The 25,190-nt window shown below is 42.7% G+C and overlaps 2 protein-coding genes across 2 annotated transcripts in view; one reads left to right on the top strand and one right to left on the bottom strand.

The window, feature by feature from the left end:
* Positions 1 to 308: 308 nt before the first annotated feature.
* On the bottom strand, positions 309 to 21,397 carry LOC311244643 (uncharacterized protein). Its single transcript, XM_084334265.1, has 7 exons — positions 21,176 to 21,397; positions 13,994 to 14,118; positions 11,381 to 11,447; positions 9,997 to 10,153; positions 8,323 to 8,468; positions 4,770 to 4,880; positions 309 to 2,082 (listed from the first exon to the last, which is right to left on the bottom strand). Exons 1-7 carry the CDS (start codon positions 21,326 to 21,328, stop codon positions 1,912 to 1,914), a joined length of 930 nt encoding a protein of 309 aa, XP_084190391.1. The 5' UTR covers positions 21,329 to 21,397; the 3' UTR covers positions 309 to 1,911.
* A 917-nt stretch (positions 21,398 to 22,314) lies between these two features.
* The window catches only part of LOC311245189 (patatin-like phospholipase domain-containing protein 2), a 53,589-nt gene continuing 50,713 nt past the window's right edge, over positions 22,315 to 25,190 (top strand). Inside the window, exon 1 of the mRNA XM_084335000.1 lies at positions 22,315 to 22,616. Within this exon, the coding sequence (XP_084191126.1) occupies positions 22,439 to 22,616 (178 nt within the window). The 5' untranslated portion in view covers positions 22,315 to 22,438. The remainder of the gene's footprint in view (positions 22,617 to 25,190) is intronic.

Genomic DNA, 25,190 nt, shown 5'->3' with positions numbered 1-25,190 from the left:
TTAAAACAGCCTTTTCCACCTCAGACTCCTGGCCAAGACCAAACCATACCTCTCTCAGAAGGATCTGGAGAGGGTGATCCATGCCTTTATCTCGACCCGGCTGGATTACTGCAATGCGCTGTATGTTGGCATTGACTAGGGATGTCCGATATTATCGGCCGACCGATATTATCGGCCGATATCGGCAGTAAAATGTGATATCGGAAAATATCGGTATCGAAAAAAAGAAAGAAAAAAAAACAATATTTTTTTTTTTACATTTATTTAACCTTTATTTACCCAGGCAAGCAAGTAAGAACCAATTCTTATTTTATTTATTGTCAAAAGTATGCATGTTGGTTTAATTCAACAACAAGAGATATGTAATGTTAATTTTTACTTTTTTAATTATCATATTTTGCACAGATAATGCTTACATTTAGAAAGCCTTTTGAATGCATCCAGTGAAATTATTAATTACCTGAAATTATTCAGTTTTTTTGGGGGGAAACCCTGCATATATCGGTATCGGTTGATATCGGTATCGGTATCGAAATTAAGAGTTGGACAATATCGGAATATCGGTATCGGTAAAAAAGCCAATATCGAGCATCCCTAGCATTGACCAGTCGCTGCTCCGTCGCCTGCAACTGGTACAAAATGCGGCTGCCCGTCTTCTCTCTGGTACCAGAAAACGTGACCACATCACACCAGTCCTGGCTTCACTCCACTGGCTCCCAGTCCGTTTCCGTATCGATTTTAAACTATTACTGACCGTTTTTAAAGCACTACATGGGCTGGCTCCACTGTATTTAGCTGAGCTCCTGCATCACCCCACCCCATCCAGAGCCATACGGTCCGCTGACCAGCTGCTGCTGGAGGTGCCTAGGACCAGGCTCAAAACTAGGGGTGATAGAGCCTTCGCTGCTGCTGCCCCCCGGTCTATAATTTCTTTTTATTCTATGTAATAAAATATGCACTGCATGTGATTTTTATTTATTCCTCTTTTTTCTTTTAGCTCCATCAACTTGCACTAGCATTGCTAACAAATGTTAAAAATAAATGTCCATCTGCAATAAACCGAAACACTGAGTGGACAGACTAAATAATGATAGAACATATTAATCATAAACAGCAGGCTTAGTTAAAAACATGAACCAATACCACTCTACGTTCTATTGCCACTATTGTGTGTCGTTGCCTGCTTTAAAGTCTATATTGTAAGATATATGCATTATCAAACAAGCATAGTATTATTTAAATGTTTTAATTTAATGTTAGCACTTTGGTTTCAAACCAGTGGTTGTAAGGATATTGGGTTGTGAATGTGTGTGCGTCCAAATATTATTTAACAGTAATTCTTCTATAATTGAATATGGAATGGTCCATCAGTTGCATTCTCCACACCACGTTAAGAACTGCAGTTCATACAGAGTCTGACTGTGATCCTTTGTCTCCTCTCCGAAATGGACAGGGCCAAAACAGGACACATCTATCCCATCTCAAATGTCTTAATATGTGTGTGACGTTCACTGTGAACTGATGGGGAGAGACAAGGTTACACATATTGATATACTTCCATTGTGCTGGTTCATCACTCCTCCCCCCCCCCACCCCAATGAATGGCGGCCTACATGATATGTCCCTAATGTTGTGGGTGATACACCCATATTTCTGTACATGATTTGAATGAGAACATTAAAGTGATTGAAGCTTGCATGTTCTGGAGTGTCTGTATTGTGTACATAGGTTTGAATTCACATTACACTCAATTGCTGTCAAAACAACAGATATATTCATCGTACAAATGTTAAAAAGGTGCAAAGCGCAGATTTGTCTATATTAAAAGCCTTCGCAGGTGATCTAAAAACCCAATATGATTAAAATACATGGAACTATACTGATGGATTTGATGGACAGCGTTAAATGTTTTCAGTAAGACTGAGTGAAGCGTTCGATGAGGTAGGCGCCTCCCGTGACCGGTGGGTACTTGTCGGAGCCGTCTAAGCAGGTGACCAGTGCCTCGTCATCTGGCTGGAGGAAGAAAGCCAGAGACTGTCGTGTGCTGGAGTCACCAGCAGGAGGCAGCAAAACCTTGTGGACCTGAGAGCGAGGAGAAGATAAATCATTAACGATTAAGCGATTGGTTGCAGTGTGTGTGTGTCTCCGACAGCATATCTCACCAACTAAAAGTCAGAGGAGTATGAAACCTTGCACATAGGCTGACAGCAGGCCAGGGACCTGAAATCCTGGAATATTTAGCAGATAGGTCAATGACAACCCTTTTTTTATATGAATTTCCATCATTGGCCATTGATACAGTAGATTCAGTATGGCGTTACTTTTTTTTTTATCCACTTTTTCTCCTCCTTTTTTACAATGTTTCTCCCATCCCAATTTAGGCGTGTCAATTCTCCCCTGTCTTGAACGTTGCTCGCATGTGCCCCCCACTGGCCGGTTGTAGGGAGGATAGAAGCCCGTCACATGTCCCCTCCGATACATGTGCAGGCAGCCAGTCTCATCTTTTCACCTGCCAGCGTGGACTGTCATTTGGCGAGGAGTAACGTGTAGGAGGCTCACACTGCCCCCGCCATTCGACTTCCCACCGGCTAACTCTGCCAATTGAGTTAGTATGACGGCTGGCCCAAGCCGGAGGCAACGCCGACAGCCGGATTCGAACCCGGTGTCTCTTGCATTGGTGACGAGCGCAATGTCCGCTGCGCCACCCAGCCGCCGGCATTACACATGCTCAGAGCCTCAGGAAATCTGCTCTCCGGCCCCTGTTTACAGCATGGACATGCCATAGTGAACATATTGCTATAACTATGCATTAAAAACATTTATGCATGAATTAATTTCCATCATTGTCCATTGAAATAAGCCCTGTCCCCTTTCATATCTCATGAACCGTTTGTTGTAGAGACTTATAGGAGGTGCGATTCTGCCTCTTCGTCTGTCACTTCCTGTTTTCCGCATTAGCAGAATCATTCTTACCACCTAGCATTAGCATGCTAATAACTACAAAGAACGATTCTCCCTAAGCCTCTTTGTCACTCACTTCCTGTTTCCCCGTTTCTGCATTAACATGCTATTCAGATTTTTTTTAAAGCATTGCCCTATTTCTTATTTACCGTATCAATACAGAGTCTTTTAAATCTAAGCTCAAAACTCATCTATATTCCCTAGCCTTCCCTGACTCACTCTGACTCTTGCCTTGTTTGCTTTGACGTGTTGTTCTGTTTTTTTTGTTTGTCTGTTGGTTGTTTATATTTTTCATTTATACTTTAGGAATACTTTCTTTTCTTTAGCTACACGACTCACTGTGAAGCACTTTGGTTGACAAGTGTCATGTTTAAATGTGCTATACAAATAAATGTTATTGATTTGTTGCCACAAACCATATCCTGGTAAACGCCCCCCATGCCAACTCCTCACAAGGCCGTTCCTCCTTTCAGTATGCAGCAGCTGATAGCTGGAACACACTACAAAAAACCTTAAATATGGAAACGTTTATTTCAATTAGATTGTTTAAGGAAACTTTAACAAACTCCCTAAAGCACTCATGTAGATGTTTCTCCGTGTGCTAACACCATGCTGCCACTATTGTTCTGTTGTCCGCCAGTTGTTGTTTAGTTCAGTTGTTGCTCTGTATGTATGTCCTGCCTTTTTAATAATGTTCCTTTGTGTTTTATTTTTATTTATTTTATTTGATCCCCCATCCCCTTTCCCCTAGGGGGCTTTTTACCCCCAAATAGGCCGTTATTGAAAATAAGAACTTGTTCTTAATTAACCTGCCTATTCAAATAAAGGTTTGATGATGATGATGAAACCAATGCAAAGTGCAATGCAAAGTCAAGGGGGTAAAGGTCTAGTCTGAACAAGCGGCAGACAGGAGCTTGACCCCATTGACTTTGCGGCCAACTATCCTGAGCTAGTACGAGGAACAGCATAGATTGTGTTGAGAATGGACTCTACCAGTCAACAACATTATTGGTACGGTAAGTAAGAAATAGGGCTATGGTTAAAAAAATCTGAATTATCCATTTAATGTACTTTTAAAGGTCCAATCCTCAATCCAAACATGGAGACAATATGGGGGGCAGTGGCTCAGGAGATAAGAGTGGTCATCTGGTCATCGGAAGGTTCCTGGTTAGATTCCAACACTTAAAGGAACACGCCAACATTTTGTGAAATTAGCTTACCGTCTTCTCCAGAGAGAGACAAGAAGATAGATGCCAGTTTCCTCTCTGTGCGTTCAGTAGAAAGCTATCTGACTGCATGTTAGCCTAGCTTAGCACAATGAATGGAAGCGGACAGTGTCGGTTAGCCTAGGCATTGTCCAACTAACACCTCTCCCGAAGGCTAACCGGCCATGTCCGCTTCCATTCATTGTGCTAAGCTAGGCTGACATGCAGTTAGATAGCTTTCTACTGAACACACAGAGAGGAAACTGGTATCTATCTTCTTGTCTCTCTCTGGAGAAGAAGATAAGCTAATTTCCCAAAATGTTGGCGTGTTCTTTTAACCCTGAACTGCAGCTGGGCCAACCCGTTTATAAATACGACACAATGACACTTGACAATGTCAAGTATTGAGCTTGCACACTGAAGAAGGCACGAGCCAAAACGTTTGTGAATGTTTCCTCTGCATGCATGAAGAATTTTATCAAATCAGTGAGAGCATAAAAGGTTTGGAGAATCTACTTTCCGATTGTGAACCATCATTATTGTACCGATTCTTACTGTATTTCGATGCATCGTTACACCCCTAGTGTTTAGAGTTAAACTCACAACGGAGATGAAGGTGTCGCTGGTCCAGCGCTGCATCAGGTCACCAATGTTGACCAGGGCTGTACCTGGGATGCTGGGAGCCGAGATGTAGTCTCCTGACCGATTGAGGACCTGAAGGAGAACACGCCAGCAAAAAGACACAAAGACATTCAATTAAAGAAATATGGAAGAAAAATGGAACCTTTTTCAGAATGACAACAGGCCTTTTGCTACGACATGAAGATTTCTCCTCTACAACAATGACAAAAGTCAACCTCTTAACCTGCGCCCCAAAAATTGGCCATTTTAGTTTTCGTTTTTGAGGACTGCATACTTTTTTTGCAAACCAAAACAACATACTTTATACTTATAGCACATGCATGAGCCTGGTCTCTTTTGAAAGATGGCATTCTGAAGTTTCTGATTCCAGAAAGAAAATTCACTTTTAGTGCTAATGAAAGAGTAACATAGGTCTGAACTTGAGTTGTAGAAAAACATATTACTCAAGTTTTTCTGTAGTAGTTAGTAGTATTTCCCCAGAAGGTGGTATGGCTTAAAAAAAACTCCTGAGATCCATAGCCTGAAGCCTTATGTAGTACATGTCCATATTTCATAAAGATCGATTCAGAAATGAGTGATTCGGAGTGATTTTGGTAAACTGTGTACTCAGTCATCTCAGGAGTTTTTCAATCAATCAATCAATCAAAGTTTTCTCATAGACTTCAATTCATTCGGCTGTTTTTCTCTTCCTGCTTTCGCTCGTTAGTTTTTCACCTGATTCATACATCCCCAGGTGGAGTATCATTGGAAAGCCACACTCATTGGCTACAACCCTCCACAATCATTTTCGAGATCGGATCTAGATTGATGAAACTACTGCGCCAAGAGTCGGGAGTGGTACTTTGCGCAGTACCGTGTACTTTGCACAAGCCTCAAATACCGGCATGTAACTCGAGAACCGCTGAACGGATTTTGTCGCTATAGACAGGCAACAAATAAGCCTTCAATTCGATATATATATATATATTGTATTACAAAATATGCACACCCAAGCCACTAGGGGTCGCCAAAGTGCCGGTGGGCAAATAGTCCTAAAAACGTCCCATATGCGGGACGGCGCATGCTAAGAGTAAAGTACAGAGCTTTCAGCCTGGCAAACTTCAGTTCAGAGATGCAGCATATGTGCATTTATATCACACCATGTTTTGCATTAATCTGGGCAAAATATATTCTAAAGCAATTTCTTTTTTTTTATCCACTTTTTCTCCCATTTTCTATATTTTTCTCCCATCCCAATTTCGTATCATCCAATTCAACCCTCCCCTGTCACAAACGCTGTTTCTTTCCTCCCACAAGCCGGCTGCAATGTGGACTAAGTCATACATAGCACAAGTCCCCTCCGGTACTTGAGGTAACAGCAGTCGCATCTTTTCACCTGCGCAGCTCGATCTCTCAGTGGCGAGGAGTAACGCGTGGGAGGCTCACGCTGCCCCCGACACTTCCTGATTCTATTGCGCAGGCGCACCAACCGACCTGTAGGAGTCGCTGTCCACAAAGCCCGATCCCCACCCATCAGTTTCCCACCCCCTAATACGGCCAATGTGTATTAGTACGGACGGCCAGCTAAACTGAAAGCAATGTGGAGCGCTGGGCTCGAACAGGCAAGCCCAGCGTCTCCGTCATTCGTGGCGAGCGCCTTGCCCACTACGCCACGTAGCCGCCCTATTTTAAAGCAATTTCTAAGAACTACTTGAGTTTAAGGTCGCATTCACACCAGAGCTGTCTGGTCCGCTTTAAACGCACCAGTTTGTTTCCTCCGATAGTCCGCTTGGTTTGGGGTGTTGTGAAAGCTCAGTCGAACTCTGGTGCGGACCAAAAAAAGCGAACTCTGGTCCGCCTGAAAACGTAGGTCTCGATTCACTTCCAAGTGAACCCTGGTGCGTGTACTTTTGTGGTGTGAATGCTCATCGGACCAAACGCAATCGACCAAATATAGGAAGTGACCCGATAAACTGTGCATCTTGGGGAGAAGGAAACAAAACAAACACCGCTGCGCTGTCCCGCCTGCTCTACTTCACTGTGAAACAGAGAGAGAGAGAGAGTCCCTGCTGTCAGCGGAGTGTGCCGTGTGCGCGTGCGTGTGTGTGTGTGAGAGAGACGTGAGTGGAGGCCTTTGTTAACTAGGACCCAGTGAAGTCACAGACGGAGGACACGGGAAGAAAGGGCAAAGGAAAAGTGTTTTAGTTTTTTTTCTCTCCAATCATCCGACTTGGCTCTCTTCCATCTCTTCTCTCCAGGAGAGCAGAAATTCCACAACCTTTCACAATGTGATGTTGCTGCATGTTTGTGTTTCGCGGATTTCACTCCTGAAGGGGAGGGGTTTTCCACTCTCTATTCTTTCGATGTGTTCGAATGTGGTGTGTGTGTGTGTGTGTGCGCTGGGCTGCTCCTGAGAATAGTGTGGTGTGTGTATGTGTGTGTGCGCTGGGCTGCTCCTCAGAATAATGTGGTGTGTGTATGTATGTGCGCTGGGCTGCTCCTCAGAATAATGTGGTGTGTGTATGTATGTGCGCTGGGCTGCTCCTCAGAATAATGTGGTGTGTGTATGTGTGTGTGCGCTGGGCTGCTCCTCAGAATAGTGTGGTGTGTGTATGTGTGTGTGCGCTGGGCTGCTCCTCAGAATAATGTGGTGTGTGTATGTATGTGCGCTGGGCTGCTCCTCAGAATAATGTGGTGTGTGTATGTGTGTGTGTGCGCTGTAGAGCCGTCCCCGAGGCCCGTTTTTGGGATTCTATATTTATCCAATAGACGAGCGCCCTTTTCGACCGGGTGACATTGTTCAGAAAGTTTGGTGCGCTTGACAAATTGCAGTGTTAAGCAAACCGAACCAAATGAAGAATGCAACAATGTTGCAACTTCACCCCCCGAATTCCACCAAACTATTTATGTGAAAGCGACCCAACGCTCTACTTTCATCATCTGCTGTAGGCCTGAGTATGTTCATTCGTTTTGCTTAGAGACTGTTGGAAGAATAAGCCAGCTACATGCTTTAAAGATATCCTAACAAAAAGTGTAAAGGAGTTTGGTTTTTCTATCATTATTGAGAGGGTTAGGGTAGGTATATAGGGTTAGTGTTTGAAGCCTTTTGACCAGTCTTCAGGTATACAATCAAAGGTGTGTGTGTGTGTGTGTGTGTGTGTGTGTTTGTGTGCGTATGTGTGTGTTTGATTGATTGATTGAAAATTTTATTAACAGATTGCAGAATGGGTACAATACAGTACGGCTCAATACACACACTTGTTAAGGGGATGCAGACCAGAGAAAGACTTTCGTCTCGTTTACATCAGGGTCCCCCATTTTCAATTCATCATAACATTTATGACATACAAGATATACAAATATACCATACTGTTTATTTACAGACAAGAGTTTCTAAAAGAGAATATATACATTTGAGGGGGAAGAAACTGTACATTGGAGGGGGTTGTGTGTGTGTGTGTGTGTGTGTGTGTGTGTGTGTGTGTGTGTGTGTGTGTGTGTGTGTGTGTGTGTGTGTGTGTGCGTGTGTGTGTACCTGCAGGCCTCCCTCTGGGCCCTGGAAGACCAAAGTGACGCTGCCGTAGTCCGAATGCTCCCCACAGCGCAGCTGCTCCTTCTTCACACCATCACTCCTTACTGGGGGGTAGTACAGACAGCGGAGCGTGGAGCCATTCTCATCGCCTAGGTTACACCAGAGACACAGAACATCCTCGTCACTGAGTGACAATTCGGAGTAAGAAGAGCATTTGGAACAACAGCGCCACTCCTCTCAATCAACAGAGTCAACATCAACTGTGTGGTACAGCGTCAGCATCCTATGATGCTGGATGATGTTATGAAATAGATTCCGAATCAGAAGTTTGAACCCTCATGGACTCACTTATTTTGACCCTATGCCCTCCTCGACCTCAACGAGAACGTGCTTTGAAGTCTGTGAGCCCGCGAGTCCACCACATTTAGATTTGACCAAGAGTCTAACATCCTCTTTTGCTGTTAGCAACCATTGGTGCTAACATTTGCGACCAAATAGTATATTTAAAAAGATTTATAACTTTTTTTTAAATCAGTGGTTCTACAGAGGTTGATCGTTTTGAAGCACAGGCCAAAAACTTGTAGCAAGAGTAGAAAATGTGTAAAATCTCTAAAAACCACCACGAGTAGTGCAGTTCATCACTTAAACAGGTACAGCATGTGACTGGCAAAGGACATGGATGTTGCATACAGGGCACACAAAATCCACCCCTTAATAATAATAAAAGTTATTTATATAGCACCTTTCAGACAAGGATTGCAGTTCAAAGTGCTTTACATAATAATGACATAATCCAAGGAGTTAAACCTAGTTTTTTGGTTAGCATCTCTCTTTTAGATTTGGGGCCAACTAGTAGGACTTCGGTTAATATGTCTTTGTTTAATTTAAGAAAGTTATCGTTCATCATCCATTTGTTTATTGCCAACAAGCAGTTGGTAATGGAGTTTATGGCCCGTCACTCAATCATTTGGTTCGGCGGACATGTATAATTGTGTATCCTCCGCATAGCTGTGGAAGTCAACACTATACTGATGATGTCACAGAGTGGTAGCATATAGAGAGAAAAGTAATGGACCTAAGCAGCTCCCTTGTGCAACCCTGTAGCAGTTTTCATATTTCTCAGACATATGGCCTCCTCCTAGGCGAACATAAAACTCCCTTCCTCTGTTTTAAGCCAGTTCAATACACAATCAGAGAACCCAATAAGCTTTTCGAGACGATTGATTAGGATGTCGTGATCGATAGCATCATCAAATCATCAAATCCCACTGTGACTGTCCCAGATAGATAGATAGCTCGCTCGGCTTTGAGGAGCTAGGGGATTGTTTGCTAGAAATTGTGGGATTTGGTGTCAGATGTATGGACACGGTTTCTAATCGCACTATAGAGTAGAATAGCAAGGCACATTCACTTCACACAAACTCTCACTTCACATGCAAAAGAAAACTGTTTTTTTTTCCTTCTCTTTTTTCTCACACGAGTGCTGCCGCAGTAAACTCATTCATCGCACAGACCGATTATTTCGTACAGCCATGAATAACCTTAGCTGCAACATATAGTCGCTGACTACTAACATTGGCTAACAGAAAAAGATGATTTGTAGTGATGGCATCATTATGGAGCAGCCATGTTTAATACAGTCCCCCATTGACCATTAAATGTTTGCTGGGGACGTACTCCCTACGAAGCGATGTGCACTGAGGAAGACGTCTGGCTCTATTCCCAGACTGTGGGCCATCACCCTCAGCACCCGCAGTGACAGCTCTTTACAGCGCAGGAAGGTCGCCGTCTGGACCTCGCGGAACTCCGTCACACCAGCCACCAACGGCCATTTCTAGAACAGAACCAAATGAAACAGTAGAGTAGATTAGAATAAAGTGGTTAGGATGGGTCAAATGCAGCTGAAGAACTTGATAATAATGATAATGTTCATTATGTAGCTTCAGTAGTCACCTATGCCTGAAAATTAGGGCTGACCCCCATTAGTCTAATAGTCGACTAAACGATCGAAAGGAGCCGTAGTCGACTGCCAACCCTTAGTCGAATGCAAAAAAAAAAAAAAAGTATCATTAATTCCAAAAGAAAAGAGGCCTAGAAGCGCGGCTAACGCTAATGGCACGCATACCAGAGGCTAACTGCCTAAGAAAACAGGCACAGAGGCACTGAAAGGAGGATTTCACCCGTCTAATGAACACACTAGACTAGACAAATATCAAGATGTATCCATCAGTGGACCAATTGCATGCTTTTGCAGAGGACAAGAAGCCTTCAGTCGACTCCTTCAGACATTAAGCACCCCCACAGCCCAAATGGGATAAAAAATAAAAAATAAAAAATTTCATAGTCTACTAATAGTCGACTATCGGCTAATTTCGGCCAATCAAAGTCGACTATTCAAATCCTTAGTCGGGGACAGCCCTACTGAAAATACTAAACTACTAAAATCACTGTGCCAATGTCTATACTACTATGCACTTGGTGGTAGAGGTGTACCCCTCCTGCTGACTTGTATACAATTTGTTTTAATCTACTTTTTCTTTTCCATTTTTCTCCCATCCCAATTTAGTCGTTATGCCAATTCCCCCCTCCCCTTCCTGGTCGACGGTCGTTGCCTGTATTTGCCAGTCTAGGGAGCCCTAAAGTCTATCACATGCGTCCTCCGATACATGTGTGGAGACAGCCAGCAGCCTCTTTTCACCCGACAGCGAGGACTCTCACTGGGGAAGTGTAACGCGTGGGAGGCTCACACTACCTTCCCCAATTCCCTCCCTCGCTGTGCAGGCGCCCTGACCGACCTGTAGGAGTCACCGTTTACAACGACCAGGATACAACCCACCGGCTTCCCACCCACTGACACTGCCAATTGTGTCAGTATGACGACCGGCCTGCTGACAGCCGGATTCGATACCAGTGTCTCTGCGGTGGTAGACAGACGCTTAGTCCGCAGTGCTACCCGGCCGCCACTGTTGTATACAATTTGTAAATTGCTTTGGATAAAAGCATCAGCTAAAATGACTATGTAATGTAATGAAAGTCACTGTATGAGAGGCAACATCCTTACCATGTCTGGATTAAGAGACACTGTGTTGAAAGACTCCTTTAGGTCTCCTGGCCGACGTGGGTTTAACCTGTCAATGCAGAGATTCTCTTAAAATGCAGAATATATCACTGTTTTATCTTGTTATATACACAGGGTTGGTAAATGTATAGCTACTCATTACCCACATCAAACTGTAATCAGTATCCATTGGCTTTTTCCAACTCAACATCGACAGGATACGAAATCTCTGAGAGTGACTCCCAAGAATATACCATAGGCCTCAACCTCCATAGTCTTTATTATTAAAAAGATCATTAATAATGTATGGTGGGTGAACTTCGGTAGAAAGTAGTTCTTAAATGAAGGTTTTTGGATTATCTTGAGTCCGGTCATGATTTCTGGATTTTTTCCAGATTCATTTATTATTATATATAATATAAATAAATTGTGCCACACAACAAGTGCCATGCAATTACATTGTATTGGAATGACGGCAGACATCTCTATGGCAGATATCTCTTTTCTTTAGTTTCCTTTTTTGCCTTTGCTCCCATCCCCCAATTTTTTCATTATGCAAATGAAATCCTGGTCGTTGTGCTGCCCTAGTGTTGGTCTGGGGAGGGAACAGCCAGGCAGTAACAACCAGCTGAACGGTCTAGGAAATAAGTGTGTCAAACAACTCAGATTTATGGTCCAATATTCTGCAGGTACAGACTATATTGTACAAACATGAGAGTTGTGCCTTGACACCCTTATTTCCAAAAGTATGATTGGTGCATTAAAAAAAGAAAAATAGGTTGTGGTCTTCCCAAAAGGAGTGGCAGTTTTTGAGCATAAAAAGAGACATTCAGACAGCAAACATTCAGCACCGGGGTTGACTCGGGTCTCATTTGCTGTGAAACTTTTGTGAAGCACAAATAAACCTTTTTGCATCAGATTCTGTCTGAAAAAAGTGTTTTCTTCTTCAGAGAACCCAACACTTCAACAGCCTAAGTGTTTTTGGAGATCTAGATCCAGAAGTTTGATACTTTGTTGAGTTGTCAGATCAAGTTTGAAAAAAATTTATCCAACAAAACCTCCACACAAACGTGTTAATAAATGGAAAATATCCTTTTTCAATGTTGCAGGCTTAGAATAGTCAATTGCAAGAGCAAATGGTGCTAAAAAGCAATCCATAGAAATGCTTATCAATGCTGTGGAAAATGTTCAAATAAGTCATCAAGACATTTGTTGGTAAACCTACAGTATATATGGGTATGGTTAAAGGGATATTTCACTTTTATTTTTCAAAGATAATAAATATGTACACACACATCAAATGCCAAAAACAAACATGTACCTTTGACTGGTCATGTGTACTGAAATTTGCACAGCAGTCATTTGTTTATAGTTCAAAAGTACAATATTTACAGTAGACTAGCTCCCCAAAATGTATGGAAGTGAATGAGGAGCCTGACACCTGGGAGGAATAGTGGTGTTGACAGAGGATGACAGGGACAGCAGTGGTTGCTAGTTTACTTGTAGATAAATGATGTTTTAACACATACTAAAGTGAAATATCCCTTTAAAAATTGTATATTGCATTTACAAAGTGGGAATAGATACATTCCTTTGTGTGGTGTGCGTTATGTGTTCCGCTATGTTTATAATGGAACCAATATTACAAAGAGGTATTATGGTAGTTTGATAGAAATGTTTGTTTTGCCATGGTATCGGCCATTGTGCCCGTTTTGTATTTAGGTATGGATTTACCACTTCCTCCATGGTGGCAGGGAAATGATGGAGGCACTATGTTGTTTTTTAAGAAATGCCATGTTGGTTATTTTTGTAATGATGGCAGACCGGCGTGACATATTACATTTACATTACATTTAGCCAACGCTTTTATCCAAACAGGTCAGCAGGAAGGGTACAACTCTTTCAGCTAAGTAACAATGTTCATCAACCAGTGTTGAACTTAGGTGCTACAGTCTGGAGTGAATAGTAGTAAAGACATTAGCATAGTAGGTAGTAATATAGGCAAGGAAGATTATTTAGTAGCAAAGTGCATGATAGTAAAAGACAGTACGGAGGTTTTTTATTTGAGATATTGATTGAAGTAGTGTGTTTTTAGTCGACGGCGGAAAATTGTTCGGGTTTCGGCTGTCCTAACTGTGGTGAGAAGTTCATTCCACCATTGCACCATTGGAGCAAGGACTGAGAATAGCCCGCTTCTCTTTGATGACCCCCCCCCCCCCAAGGCTCAGATAGGAGTGGGTCTGAGGCGGCCAGAAGACATAGAGCGGAGGGGTCTTGAGAGTGTGTAGTTAGAGACCATTGACCGGAGGTAGGAGGGAGCCGTTCCCTTCGCTGCACGATATGCCAGGTAAAGGGAAGGTAGGCCTATGTATGTTTATATGTATGGTGTGGTGTTATATGTGCATATATATTTATTAATTTTCTTTCCTTTATGTTATATACTAATGTTTTAAAAGGACGAACCTATCCTAATGGTAAAATGGTAGGGATGTCCGATATTATCGGCAGATATCGGCATTAAAATGTGATATCGGAAAATATCGGTATCACCCTATCAACGACGCCTGGGGCCCCCCGGGTGAGAACCACTGCTCTAAGTGGAGTGCATATACATGCCTTTCGGTCTCTGAGGACACCCATCCGTGGTTTGGGCTATTGGCAAAAGTCTGCCTACTGAAGGGCAGTTTCATTTCATCTGGCTGCAGAAAGAATTTCTTGGATATGTCCATAACACGGTCCACCTGGTGAAGGGGCAAGAGAAAGACAATGCGCGATTGTGAATACCATGTCAACCAGCATACTAGCCTATACCCTATACCCTCCGGCCATTTTGTAACCGTGAGTACATACATACCCATTTCCCTTGTCTGAGCATGGAAAGGGGCCCATTACATCAACTCCCACCCTCTCCATTGGTGAGCAAACAGGTAATTGTTGATGGTAGGGTGTGGGACCTTTCTGGGGGGCCTGTCGCCAGCAGAAGTCCTCTACATCTCACTTGCGTTGCCCCCGGTAAAAGCCCTGGTGGAGGTGACAGTGAGTCTTTGTGTCCCCAAAGTAGGGCTGGGCGATATGGCAAAAAATCATATCGCGATAACGATATGATAATGTTATCATATTTCTCGATATCGATAATTATCTAAATTGTTATAAGTAAAACATTTTCAGATGTATGTTTATTTTGCAGCAATTCTTTGTCGTTGCCGCCATCTTTAGTGTTACATCCCCTCACACTCCAGTTCTTAGGCTGCAGCTGGTTTAAAAGCTAAAGCAAACCGGCTTCTCTGCTGGCTGTGGCTCCAGGGGAGTTGAACAGTTCTGGCTCTGCTAGTTTATTTTCGATCTTTTGGCGCTTTTTTGGTGGACGAACCACCGCACACATGTGCACCGTGACTCGTGACTGGAGTCTAGTAGAGCCATATGAAATCCGCGTTCACGGAATCGCGGACGGAATCGCGGAATTAACCAATAAAAATGGAATCAACTGCAAAACGTGGAATATTGCAGAATTTGGCCTAATCTGGACTGAAATTTCGTTTTTGGGTGGAACGTTTGGTGCACACGCGACCGGGGAGGCGGGGACGCTACAGCGTGTTACACACAACACAGCCGCGGTGCTCAAGCGTCTGGCTGCTTCAGAAGATTGTTCAGATTGTTCGTCAAGAAGCTAAACAATTCCACAATAAGCCCTCAATTCAGAGCAGAACAGTATCCTAATGACTTTTATGCCTCCGGTGATAAGGTGTTTTGCTAATTCTGTCAACGTTCCGTGGACTGGACCCGCAAAAACACTTGCGACACTATTGTGACTTACTACTTAATACTAAATCTAGTGCACCCATCCATTTGTTTAATGCAAACGACTGCCCTTTATAAACTAAATACACTTAAATAGCTATGTAACGTTATAGGACTATCTATGGAAATGATAGCTTCTAGAAGTTCTAGCTAAATCTGGTGCACCCATCAATTTGTTTAATGCAAACGATTGTCATTATACACTGCCCTTTATAATCTAAATAAACTTAAATAGCTATGAAACGTTACAGTACATAGGACTATAGATGGAAATGATAGCTTCTTGCTAAATCTGGTGCACTCATCCATTTGTTTAATGCAAACGATTGCCATTATACACTGTCCTTTATAAACAAAATAAACGAAACTAAAGGTGCCTAGATTATGCATTACTATATTTCATCACAATATAATAGATATAGCTAGGTTACTGACATTGTCATTGTGATAATATCAGTAGTAGCTAGCTGTATCTATTGTTTACACTTGAAATATGTATTTTTATTTTGTCACAATATTAATTGAAAAATATTGTGTAAAATTGAACTGTATTTCTGAGTTGAAGCACTTAAAAACATTAAATGGACTGTTATATCTTATTCAATTGTGGACATTTATTCATTCCCACTTATTAGACACTATTTCTGATGGTAAAATGAGCATAAAAGGCAAAATACAGAATTCTGAAATATTAAAACGGAAAAAATGGAATTTGGGAAAAAATAAAATGGAATTTGGAAAATAATAAAACGGATTTCATATGGCTCTAGAGTCTAGCTCTGCTAGCACACATAGCCTACTGTGTACAGACGGTTTCAAACTGTATTTTAAATTAGAAAGCAAACAAAATAAATGGACAAGAGAAAAAATCTCAATTTGGTCAGTATTGTCATTTGGACAAGCAAAGCCATTACTTTAAGTTGCAGGCAAGAAAGACAAGTCTGTCCACTGCCCTGTTGCAGGTCACAAAAAAAAAATATATATATATATATATATATATATATAAAAAATAAAAAAAATAAAACGATTTTTCGATTTTTTTAATTTCGATATTCGATATCGATTATTAAAATATATCGTGATATTTATCGTTATATCACCCAGCCCTACCCCAAAGTGTCCGGTTCCTGAGGCCCCATGTACAGCCTGTAGTACTGCCTCCCGCAGGTGCTTCAGCAATCACCACCTACAGTCTACCGTCGCAGGCTCTTTCCACCCGCTCTGTAGCACCCCGTTACAGAGGCGCAGAGCCTCAAACTCTGTCCACAGTCCCTTCAAATAAACCTCTCCATAAAACAGGGACACATCCCCAAGGACTTCAAAATTGCGAGAGTGACCCCTCTGCAAAAAAAGGGCAGTAAATTAGACCCAGGCAACTACCGCCCTGTTTCTATTCTTACCTCCATCTCGTAAGTCATGGAAAAAATTGTCTACGAACAGATTGAAAAGTACCTAGCGGAAAAAAATCGAATCTACGAATTCCAATCTGGCTTCAGAACATCCCACTCCACTGACACATGCCTTCTCTATTTGAACGACCACATCAAACAAGAGGTGGACGCGGGCAAATACTGCGGCATGGTCATGCTGACCTACAAAAAGCCCTTGACACTGTCAATCACTCCATTCTGATAGAGCAATGGGTTTTGATCATCTATCAGTGAGATGGATGCAATCCTACCTAGAGGGGAGAGAACAGATGGTGGAGGTAAACGGTACCCTACCCCCCCCCCCCCCCCCTCACAGTGAGCTGTGGTGTTCCACAAGGAAGCATATTAGGACCGCTACTGTTCCTAATTTATGCAAATGACATGTCGTCAGCTTGTGACTGCAACTTGTTCTTGTTCGCAGACGACTCAGCCCTGCTGGTCACTGACAAGAACAAGTTACAGGTTGAAAGAAACCTCAGCTCAGAACTAGGCAGAATCTGCATATGGCTAGCTGATAACAAACAGGGAGCGAAATTAACTTTTTGACTCACCGGCCAGTGGCGGGTAGATGGGAAGAGTCTACCCGCCAAGCATATTTCTTACCTGCCAACATTTTTTTGATTAAAAAAAAATATATATATATTTTATATAAAAAAAAATTTTTAAATAAAATATATATTATATAATCATACTTGTAGTTGTATTATCTGCGAGACATCGCCACCACGCAATAAGTCAAAATGCTTGCTATCTGCAAACAGCTCCACTGTCTGTGTGTATACTTGAGTAGCCTCCAGCTCCAGCAAGGATTCTCCGGCCCTGCAGTTAGACCCTATATTCAGCTAGACCCTACATTCAGCATGCAAGGATTCTCCGGCGATGCAGCTGGACCCTATTTAACGTTACGGTTCTTTTGTCAAATCACATTCAACATGCCCTCAGCTAGAATACGCATTCAATCAATGTTATAAGACATTGATATCAGGAGCTATCTGTAGCTACTGCTAGCCCGGTAGATAACGTTAAGACAATTTAGTTTACTGGGACAGATGCATCTAACGTGAGCTAGCTAAGCTAGCTAACGAGGGAACGGAGGTATTATGCACTCGAGTAGACTATTGCTGGAGCATTTGTTGATATCAGCAGCTATCAGTAGCTAGCCAGCTAGATACCGTTAGACAATGCCTCGTCATGTATTAAACTAAAAGTGAATAGTTGACTGGGTCATTGTTTAAACAGTAACGTTAGCTCATGGAGGTCCGATATAGACTAGAGCAGACGGAAGTAAACAAGCCAAATGAGAGCTTCCGATTGGTCATTTGCGTTCTTTCTCATGAAACCAGTCACGTCACTCTACTGTGATTGGACCGTTGACTTGAGTGCAATGTGGGACTTGTAGTTTTTAACGATCTCGCGGCGGAGAAAAAAAGACGAGAGCGGCTATAATCTGTACTCGCACAAGAGTATCGTTATGAACTACACGTCTACACGCCACACGGCGGGCAGCCCTCGAAGTGTCATGCGCCAAAGGTAAAAACAGACCGCCCCTGGCGGGCGGCGGGCTTTAGTTTCGGTCCCTGATAACAAACTATCATTACACATGGGCAAAACAGAGTCCATTCTCTTCGGTTCAAATAACAAACTCAGCAAGACCGACGGCTTCTCAGTTACAGTGGGTGACAATATTGTCACAAGGAAAGATGAAATTACCTACCTGGGCTCCATCCTAGAGGCTAATCTTTCCTGTGACAAAATGGCATCCAATGTAATCAAAAAAGTCAACCAAGGAACTCGATTCTTGTACCGGATCTCCTCTCTGGTAAACAAGAATACCCTGAAGACTCTGGCAGGAGCACTCATTCAAGGGTACTACGAATATGCTTGCACCTCATGGTACCAAAGCACCTCAAAGGCACTAAAAACAAAATTACAAACATCTCAAAACAAACTGGTCAGACTACTGCTTGACCTTACTCCTAGAACCCACCTCACCCCTGCCCACTTTGACAACCTAGGATGGCTTAGAGTAGACGACAGAGTACAGCAACTTGCAATGGGCCTGGTCTACAAGATACACTACACGACCAAGGTACCCATGTACATGTCAAAATACTTCCCAAAGGTCAGTGAATAGCACGATCACAACACCAGAGGGAGCTCCACAAATCATGTTAAACCCAGATTCGGCTCAAACAAGGGACTAAACACGTTTCGCAATTATGCCACATCAATGTGGAACACCCTACCCAAAGCTGTAAAGGAATGTGAATCACTACCCACTTTCAAAAACACTCTCAAAGAACACCTACGGGAGACTGCAATTCGAAACTGGCCCATGTAAATGTCCCAACCCAACCCCCTCCAATGTACAGTAAATGACCAAGTATGGTTGTCAATATTCCAATGTACAGTTTTGCTCGTACAGTTGTACAGTGTCCCCCCCCCCACCCCACCCACCGAACCACCTCCAATGTACAGCCCCCCAACCCCACCTACCCAACCTCCCCCAATGTACAGTTTTTACATCAAATGTATATACTCTTTTCTGGACTCTTTTTGTATCACAAACAGTACTGTAGCAAATCTGGTATGTCATAAATGTATAGATGTAGCAGTACTGTATATCTGTATGTCATGTATGTCATATATGTCCTGATTAATTGAAAATGGGGGACCCTGATGTAAACAAAGACGAACATCTTTCTCTGGTCTGCATCCCCTTAACAATTGTGTGTATTGAGCTGTACTGTATTGTACCCATTCTGCAATCTGTTAATAAAGTTTTCAATCAATCAATCAAAGCTCCACAAATCATGTTAAACCCAGATTTGGCTCAAACAAGGGACTACACACGTTTCGCAATTATGCCACATCAATGTGGAACGCCCTACCCAAAGCTGTAAAGGAATGTGAATCACTACCCACTTTCAAAAACACTCTCAAAGAACATACTGGAGACTGCAATTCGAAACTGGCCCATGTAAATGTCCTAAAATGTATATACTCTTTTCTGGACTATTTTTGTATCACAAACAGTACTGTATTTGCTAATCTGGTATGTCATAAATGTATCAGCAGTAGGCCTACTGTATATGTCATGTATGTCATATATGTCCTGATGAATTGAAAACGGGGGACCCTGATGTAAACAAGACGAAAGTCTTTCTCTGGTCTGCATCCCCTTAACAATTGTATGTATTGAGCTGTACCGTATTGTACCCATTCTGCAATCTGTTAATAAAGTTTTCAATCAATCAAGCCACTTGTTTACTCCTTCTCCCGACCCTGTCTCCTACAAGGAGCCCCAAGCTTAGTGGACCATAAATTTAAAAAAAAACTTTTACTCCTACGGGCCCATATGACCTTGACATCCCACCAGTAACCACATACTTGACCGTCATCACAATCACAACTAGATCATAGCAACCAGCTCGTATATCAGCCATATATATATTGTTCCTCTTAACTAGGTGTTCTACTAGCCCCTTTCGTGACTGTGATGCACCGAGTGAATCCACAGTCACTTCTGCATAACATCTGCATATGGCTCGCTGATAACAAAGTAAACAAACTATCATTACACATGGGCAAAACAGAGTCCATTCTCTTCGGTTCAAATAACAAACTCAGCAAGACCGACGGCTTCTCAGTTACAGTGGGTGACAATATTGTCACAAGGAAAGAAGATATTACCTACCTGGGTTCCATCCTAGAGGCAAATCTTTCCTGTGACAAAATGGCATCCAATGTAATAAAAAAAGTCAACCAACGAACTCGATTCTTGTACCGGATCTCCTCACTGGTAAACAAGAATACCCTGAAGACTCTAGCAGGAGCACTCATTCAAGGGTACTACGACTATGCTTGCACCTCATGGTACCAAAGCACCTCAAAGGCGCTAAAAACAAAATTACAAACATCTCAAAACAAACTGGTCAGACTACTGCTTGACCTTACTCCTAGAACCCACCTCACCCCTGCCCACTTTGACAACCTAGGATGGCTTAGAGTAGACGACAGAGTACAGCAACTTGCAATGGGCCTGGTCTACAAGATACACTACACGACCAAGGTACCCATGTACATGACAAAATACTTCCCAAAGGTCAGTGAATACCACGATCACAACACCAGAGGGAGCTCCACAAATCATGTTAAACCCAGATTCGGCTCAAACAAGGGACTAAACACGTTTCGCAATTATGCCACATCAATGTGGAACGCCCTACCCAAAGCTGTAAAGGAATGTGAATCACTACCCACTTTCAAAAACACTCTCAAAAAACACCTAAGGGAGACTGCAACTCGAAACTGGCCCCTGTAAATGTCCGAACACAACCCCCTCCAATGTACAGTAAATTACCAAGTATGGTCTTGTCAATAATCCAATGTACAGTGTTTGTTTGTACAGGTGTACAGAATCAGTCCTTCATGGTCAACATACGTTGGTTTCCTATTGAGGAGCAAGTGACTGCGGATTCACTCGGTGCGTCACAGTCACGAAAGGGGCTAGTGTTCTACTACATTATCAAGAATGGCACGGCGGTGGTTAATCCACGTAACTGCTTACCTCTTGTTGAGAAATTCCAGTGTTCTTCAGATAGACAAAACCAACTTCTGTAAAAGCTGTTTTTAATTCCTTACTTATAGCATCAAGCTGGTCGTTCAAAACATCCTTTACGTTTAGGTTGTATGCGCCAAAATCCACCACTGGTATCTTCATTTTTTTGGAGGGGGACACACACAAGACTGTTGTTGTGTGAGTGAAGTGTGCAGTCAGACCTGAACATAGAACGTCTAATTAGGGTTTGCTCTGTTACCACGCTCTGTTGCTCTTTTGAGTCATGTGACATTGCAGCCAATAGGAGAAGAAGCATTTATTGTCATTATTCTTTTACCTTTGTCGGTGATGTGAGAATGAATGAATGAAAACTTTATTTAACAGATTGCAGAATAGTACAATACAGTACAGCTCAATACACACAATTGTTAAGGGGATGCAGACCAGAGAAAGACGTGTCTTGTTTACATCAGGGTCCCCCATTTTCAATTCATAGTGACATTTATGACATACACAACATAATGACATCATGACATTTATGGCATAGGGACATACATGACATACAGGTATATAGTACTGTTACATTAATTGTGACATATACGATATGCAAATATTCAGTACTGTTACCCATAGATAGATCCTAACAGAGAATACATATGATGGGGAGGAGACTGTACATTAGCGCGGGGGGGGGGGGGGGGGGGGACATTTACGGTTTTGATTGATTGATTGAAAACGTTATTAACAGATTGCAGAATGGGTACAGTACAGTACGGCTCAATATACGTGTAATTGTTAAGGGCCATGCAGACCAGAGAAAGACTTTCGTCTTGTTTACATCAGGGCCCCCCATTTTCAATTCATCATAACATATGGCCAGTTTCGAATAGCAGCCTCCCGTAGGTGCTCTTTGAGAGCGGTTTTGAATGTGGGTATGGATTCACATCTTTTTTCGGCTGTGGGTAGGGCGTTCCACAATGTTGTGGCATAATTGCGAAATGTGTTTAATTAGTCCCTTGTTAGTTTGAGCCGAATCTTGGTTGCACATGATTCGTGGAACTCCCTCTGGTGTTGTGGGCGTGGTATTCACTGACATTTGGGAAGTATTTCGACATGTACAGTAGATGGGTATATCTTGGCATATTCACTCGGGTGAAGTAGTAATGCCTCCATAACTTTGGAGATATCTCAAGAGTTTGGCGTAATCTCTTGACAGTTGGCACTTGGATCACAGGTGTTTACTTAGGCGGACAGCGGTCTACACACGAGAAGATGTTTGAGGGGTGGAGTATCTCTTTAGCAGGTTGTGGGTTCATGGGAGTTTACTATATCGGTGCCTTGAGTTGCATCCTTGAACGGGCCCCTCACCTCATTCAAGGCGCCTCCAAAGTATATGGCGCGTCGGCCGGTGCGCTCATAGCTGGTCTTGTTACCAGTGGAATACCCATAGGTGAGTGAGTTATTTTTTAATACCCATAGGTGAGTGAGTTTGATTGATTGATTGATTGATTGATTGATTGATTGATTGATTGAAAACTTTATTAACAGATTGCAGAATGGGTACAGTACAGTACAGCTCAATACAATTGTTAAGGGGATGCAGACCAGAGAGACTTTCGTCTTGTTTACATCAGGGTCCCCCATTTTCAATTCATCATACAACATACAGATAGACAGTACTGCTACATCTATACATTTATGACATACCAGATTTGCAAATACAGTACTGTTTGTGATACAAAAAGAGTCCAGAAAAGAGAGTATATTTGGACGTAGAAACTGTACATTGGAGGAGGTTGGGTAGGTGGGGTGGGGTTGGGTGGGGGGGTGGGGGGGGGACTGCACATTGGAGGTGGTTGGGGGGGGGGGGGGTTGGGTAGGGGGTGGGTGACACTGTACACTGTACATTGGAATATTGACAAAGCCATACTTGGTAATTTACTGTACAACTGGGTTAGGACATTTGTAGGGGTCAGTTTCGAATTGCAGTCTCCCGTAGGACGGTGTTCTTTGAGAGTGTTTTTGAAAGTGGGTAGTGATTCACATTCCTTTACAGCTGTAGGTAGGGCGTTCCACATTGATGTGGCATAATAGCGAAATGTGTTTAGTCCCTTGTTTGAGCCGAATCTGGGTTTAACATGATTTGTGGAGCTCCCTCTGGTGTTGTGATCGTGGTATTCACTGACCTTTGGGAAGTATTTTGACATGTACATGGGTACCTTGGTCATGTAGTGTATCTTGTAGACCAGGCCCATTGCAAGTTGCTGTACTCTGTCGTCTACTCTAAGCCATCCTAGGTTGTCAAAGTGGGCAGGGGTGAGGTGGGTTCTAGGAGTCAGGTCAAGCAGTAGTCTGACCAGTTTGTTTTGAGATGTTTGTAATTTAGTTTTTAGTGCCTTTGAGGTGCTTTGGTACCATGAGGTGCAAGCATAATCGTAGTACCCTTGAATGAGTGCTCCTGCCAGAGTCTTCAGGGTATTCTTGTTTACCAGAGAGGAGATCCGGTACAAGAATCGAGTTCGTTGGTTGACTTTTTTTTATTACATTGGATGCCATTTTGTCACAGGAAAGATTAGCCTCTAGGATGGAACCCAGGTAGGTAATTTCATCTTTCCTTGTGACAATATTGTCACCCACTGTAACTGAGAAGCCGTCGGTCTTGCTGAGTTTGTTATTTGAACCGAAGAGAATGGACTCTGTTTTACCCATGTGTAATGATAGTTTGTTGTCGGCGAGCCATATGCAGATTTTGCCTAGTTCCGAGTTGAGGGTTTTTTCAACCTGTAACTTGTTCTTGTCAGAGACCAGCAGGGCTGAGTCGTCCGCAAACAGGAACAAGTTGCAGTCACAAGCTGACGACATGTCATTTGCATAAATTAGGAACAGTAGTGGTCCTAGTATGCTTCCTTGTGGAACACCACAGTTCACTGTGAGGGGGGGGGATAGGGTACCGTTTACCTCCACCATCTGTTCTCTCCCCTCCAGGTAGGATTGTATCCAGCTCACTGATAAACTATCAAAACCAATTGCTTTTAGCTTGTCAATCAGAATGGTGTGATTGACAGTGTCGAAGGCCTTTTGTAGGTCTAGCATGACCATGCCGCAGTATTTGCCCGCGTCCACCTCTTGCTTGATGTGGTTGTTCAAATAGAGAAGGCATGTGTCAGTGGAGTGGGATGTTCTGAAGCCAGATTGGAATTCGTAGATTAGATTTTTATCCGCAAGGTACTTTTCGACCTGTTCGTATACTATTTTTTCCATGACTTTCGAGATGGATGTAAGGATAGAAACAGGGCGGTAGTTGCCTGGGTCTAATTTGCTGCCCTTTTTGTGCAGGGGTGTTACTCTCGCTATTTTGAAGTCCTTGGGGACGTGTCCCTGTTTTATGGAGAGGTTTATTATGTGTGTGATGACTGGGGTGATGGCGGCTGCTGAGTCTCTGAGGAATTTGGAGGGGATGTTGTCATGGCCAGTGGCCTTGTTCGGTTGGAGGGCGCTCAGTTTATTGAGTACCTCATCTGTAGTTACCATTTCCAGTTTGAAATCGTCTTTGTGGACGCCTAGGTTCTTGTAGTATGCTACTATGTGTTCTACCCCATACTGCCCTGAGTGGGAGGGTAGTTTGTTTACCAGTGTTGTGGCTATGTTTGTGAAGAAAGTGTTTAAGTAATTGGCTACATCCAGTTTGTCTGTGATGAGCGTGTTGTCCGTCTTTATGTTTATGTTTGAGAACCTGGTTTTAAGTTTTTTACTGCAGCCTAGTTGATTATTGAGTAATTTCCAAAGTTCACATGGTTTATTTTTGTTTTCCTCAGTTTTGTCATTGATGAAATTTTTTTTTGCAGTTTTTATCATGGAGTTTACGTCATTTCTTAGTCTGTTTCTTACTAGTTTGAGTTCAGTCACGTGGGCTTGGAGTTCACTGCTTGTGCTTTTGGTAAGCTTTGACTGACTTTTACGAAATTCAGAGCATTTTTTGTCTCTGGCTTTCATAGCTAGAAGGGGGAGTGATTGCTACAAGTGA

This window comes from Notolepis coatsorum (assembly GCF_963971535.1).
Source record: "Notolepis coatsorum genome assembly, chromosome: 18".
Taxonomy (NCBI): Eukaryota; Metazoa; Chordata; class Actinopteri; order Aulopiformes; family Paralepididae; genus Notolepis; species Notolepis coatsorum.
This window is presented reverse-complemented; position numbering and strand designations above follow the sequence as displayed.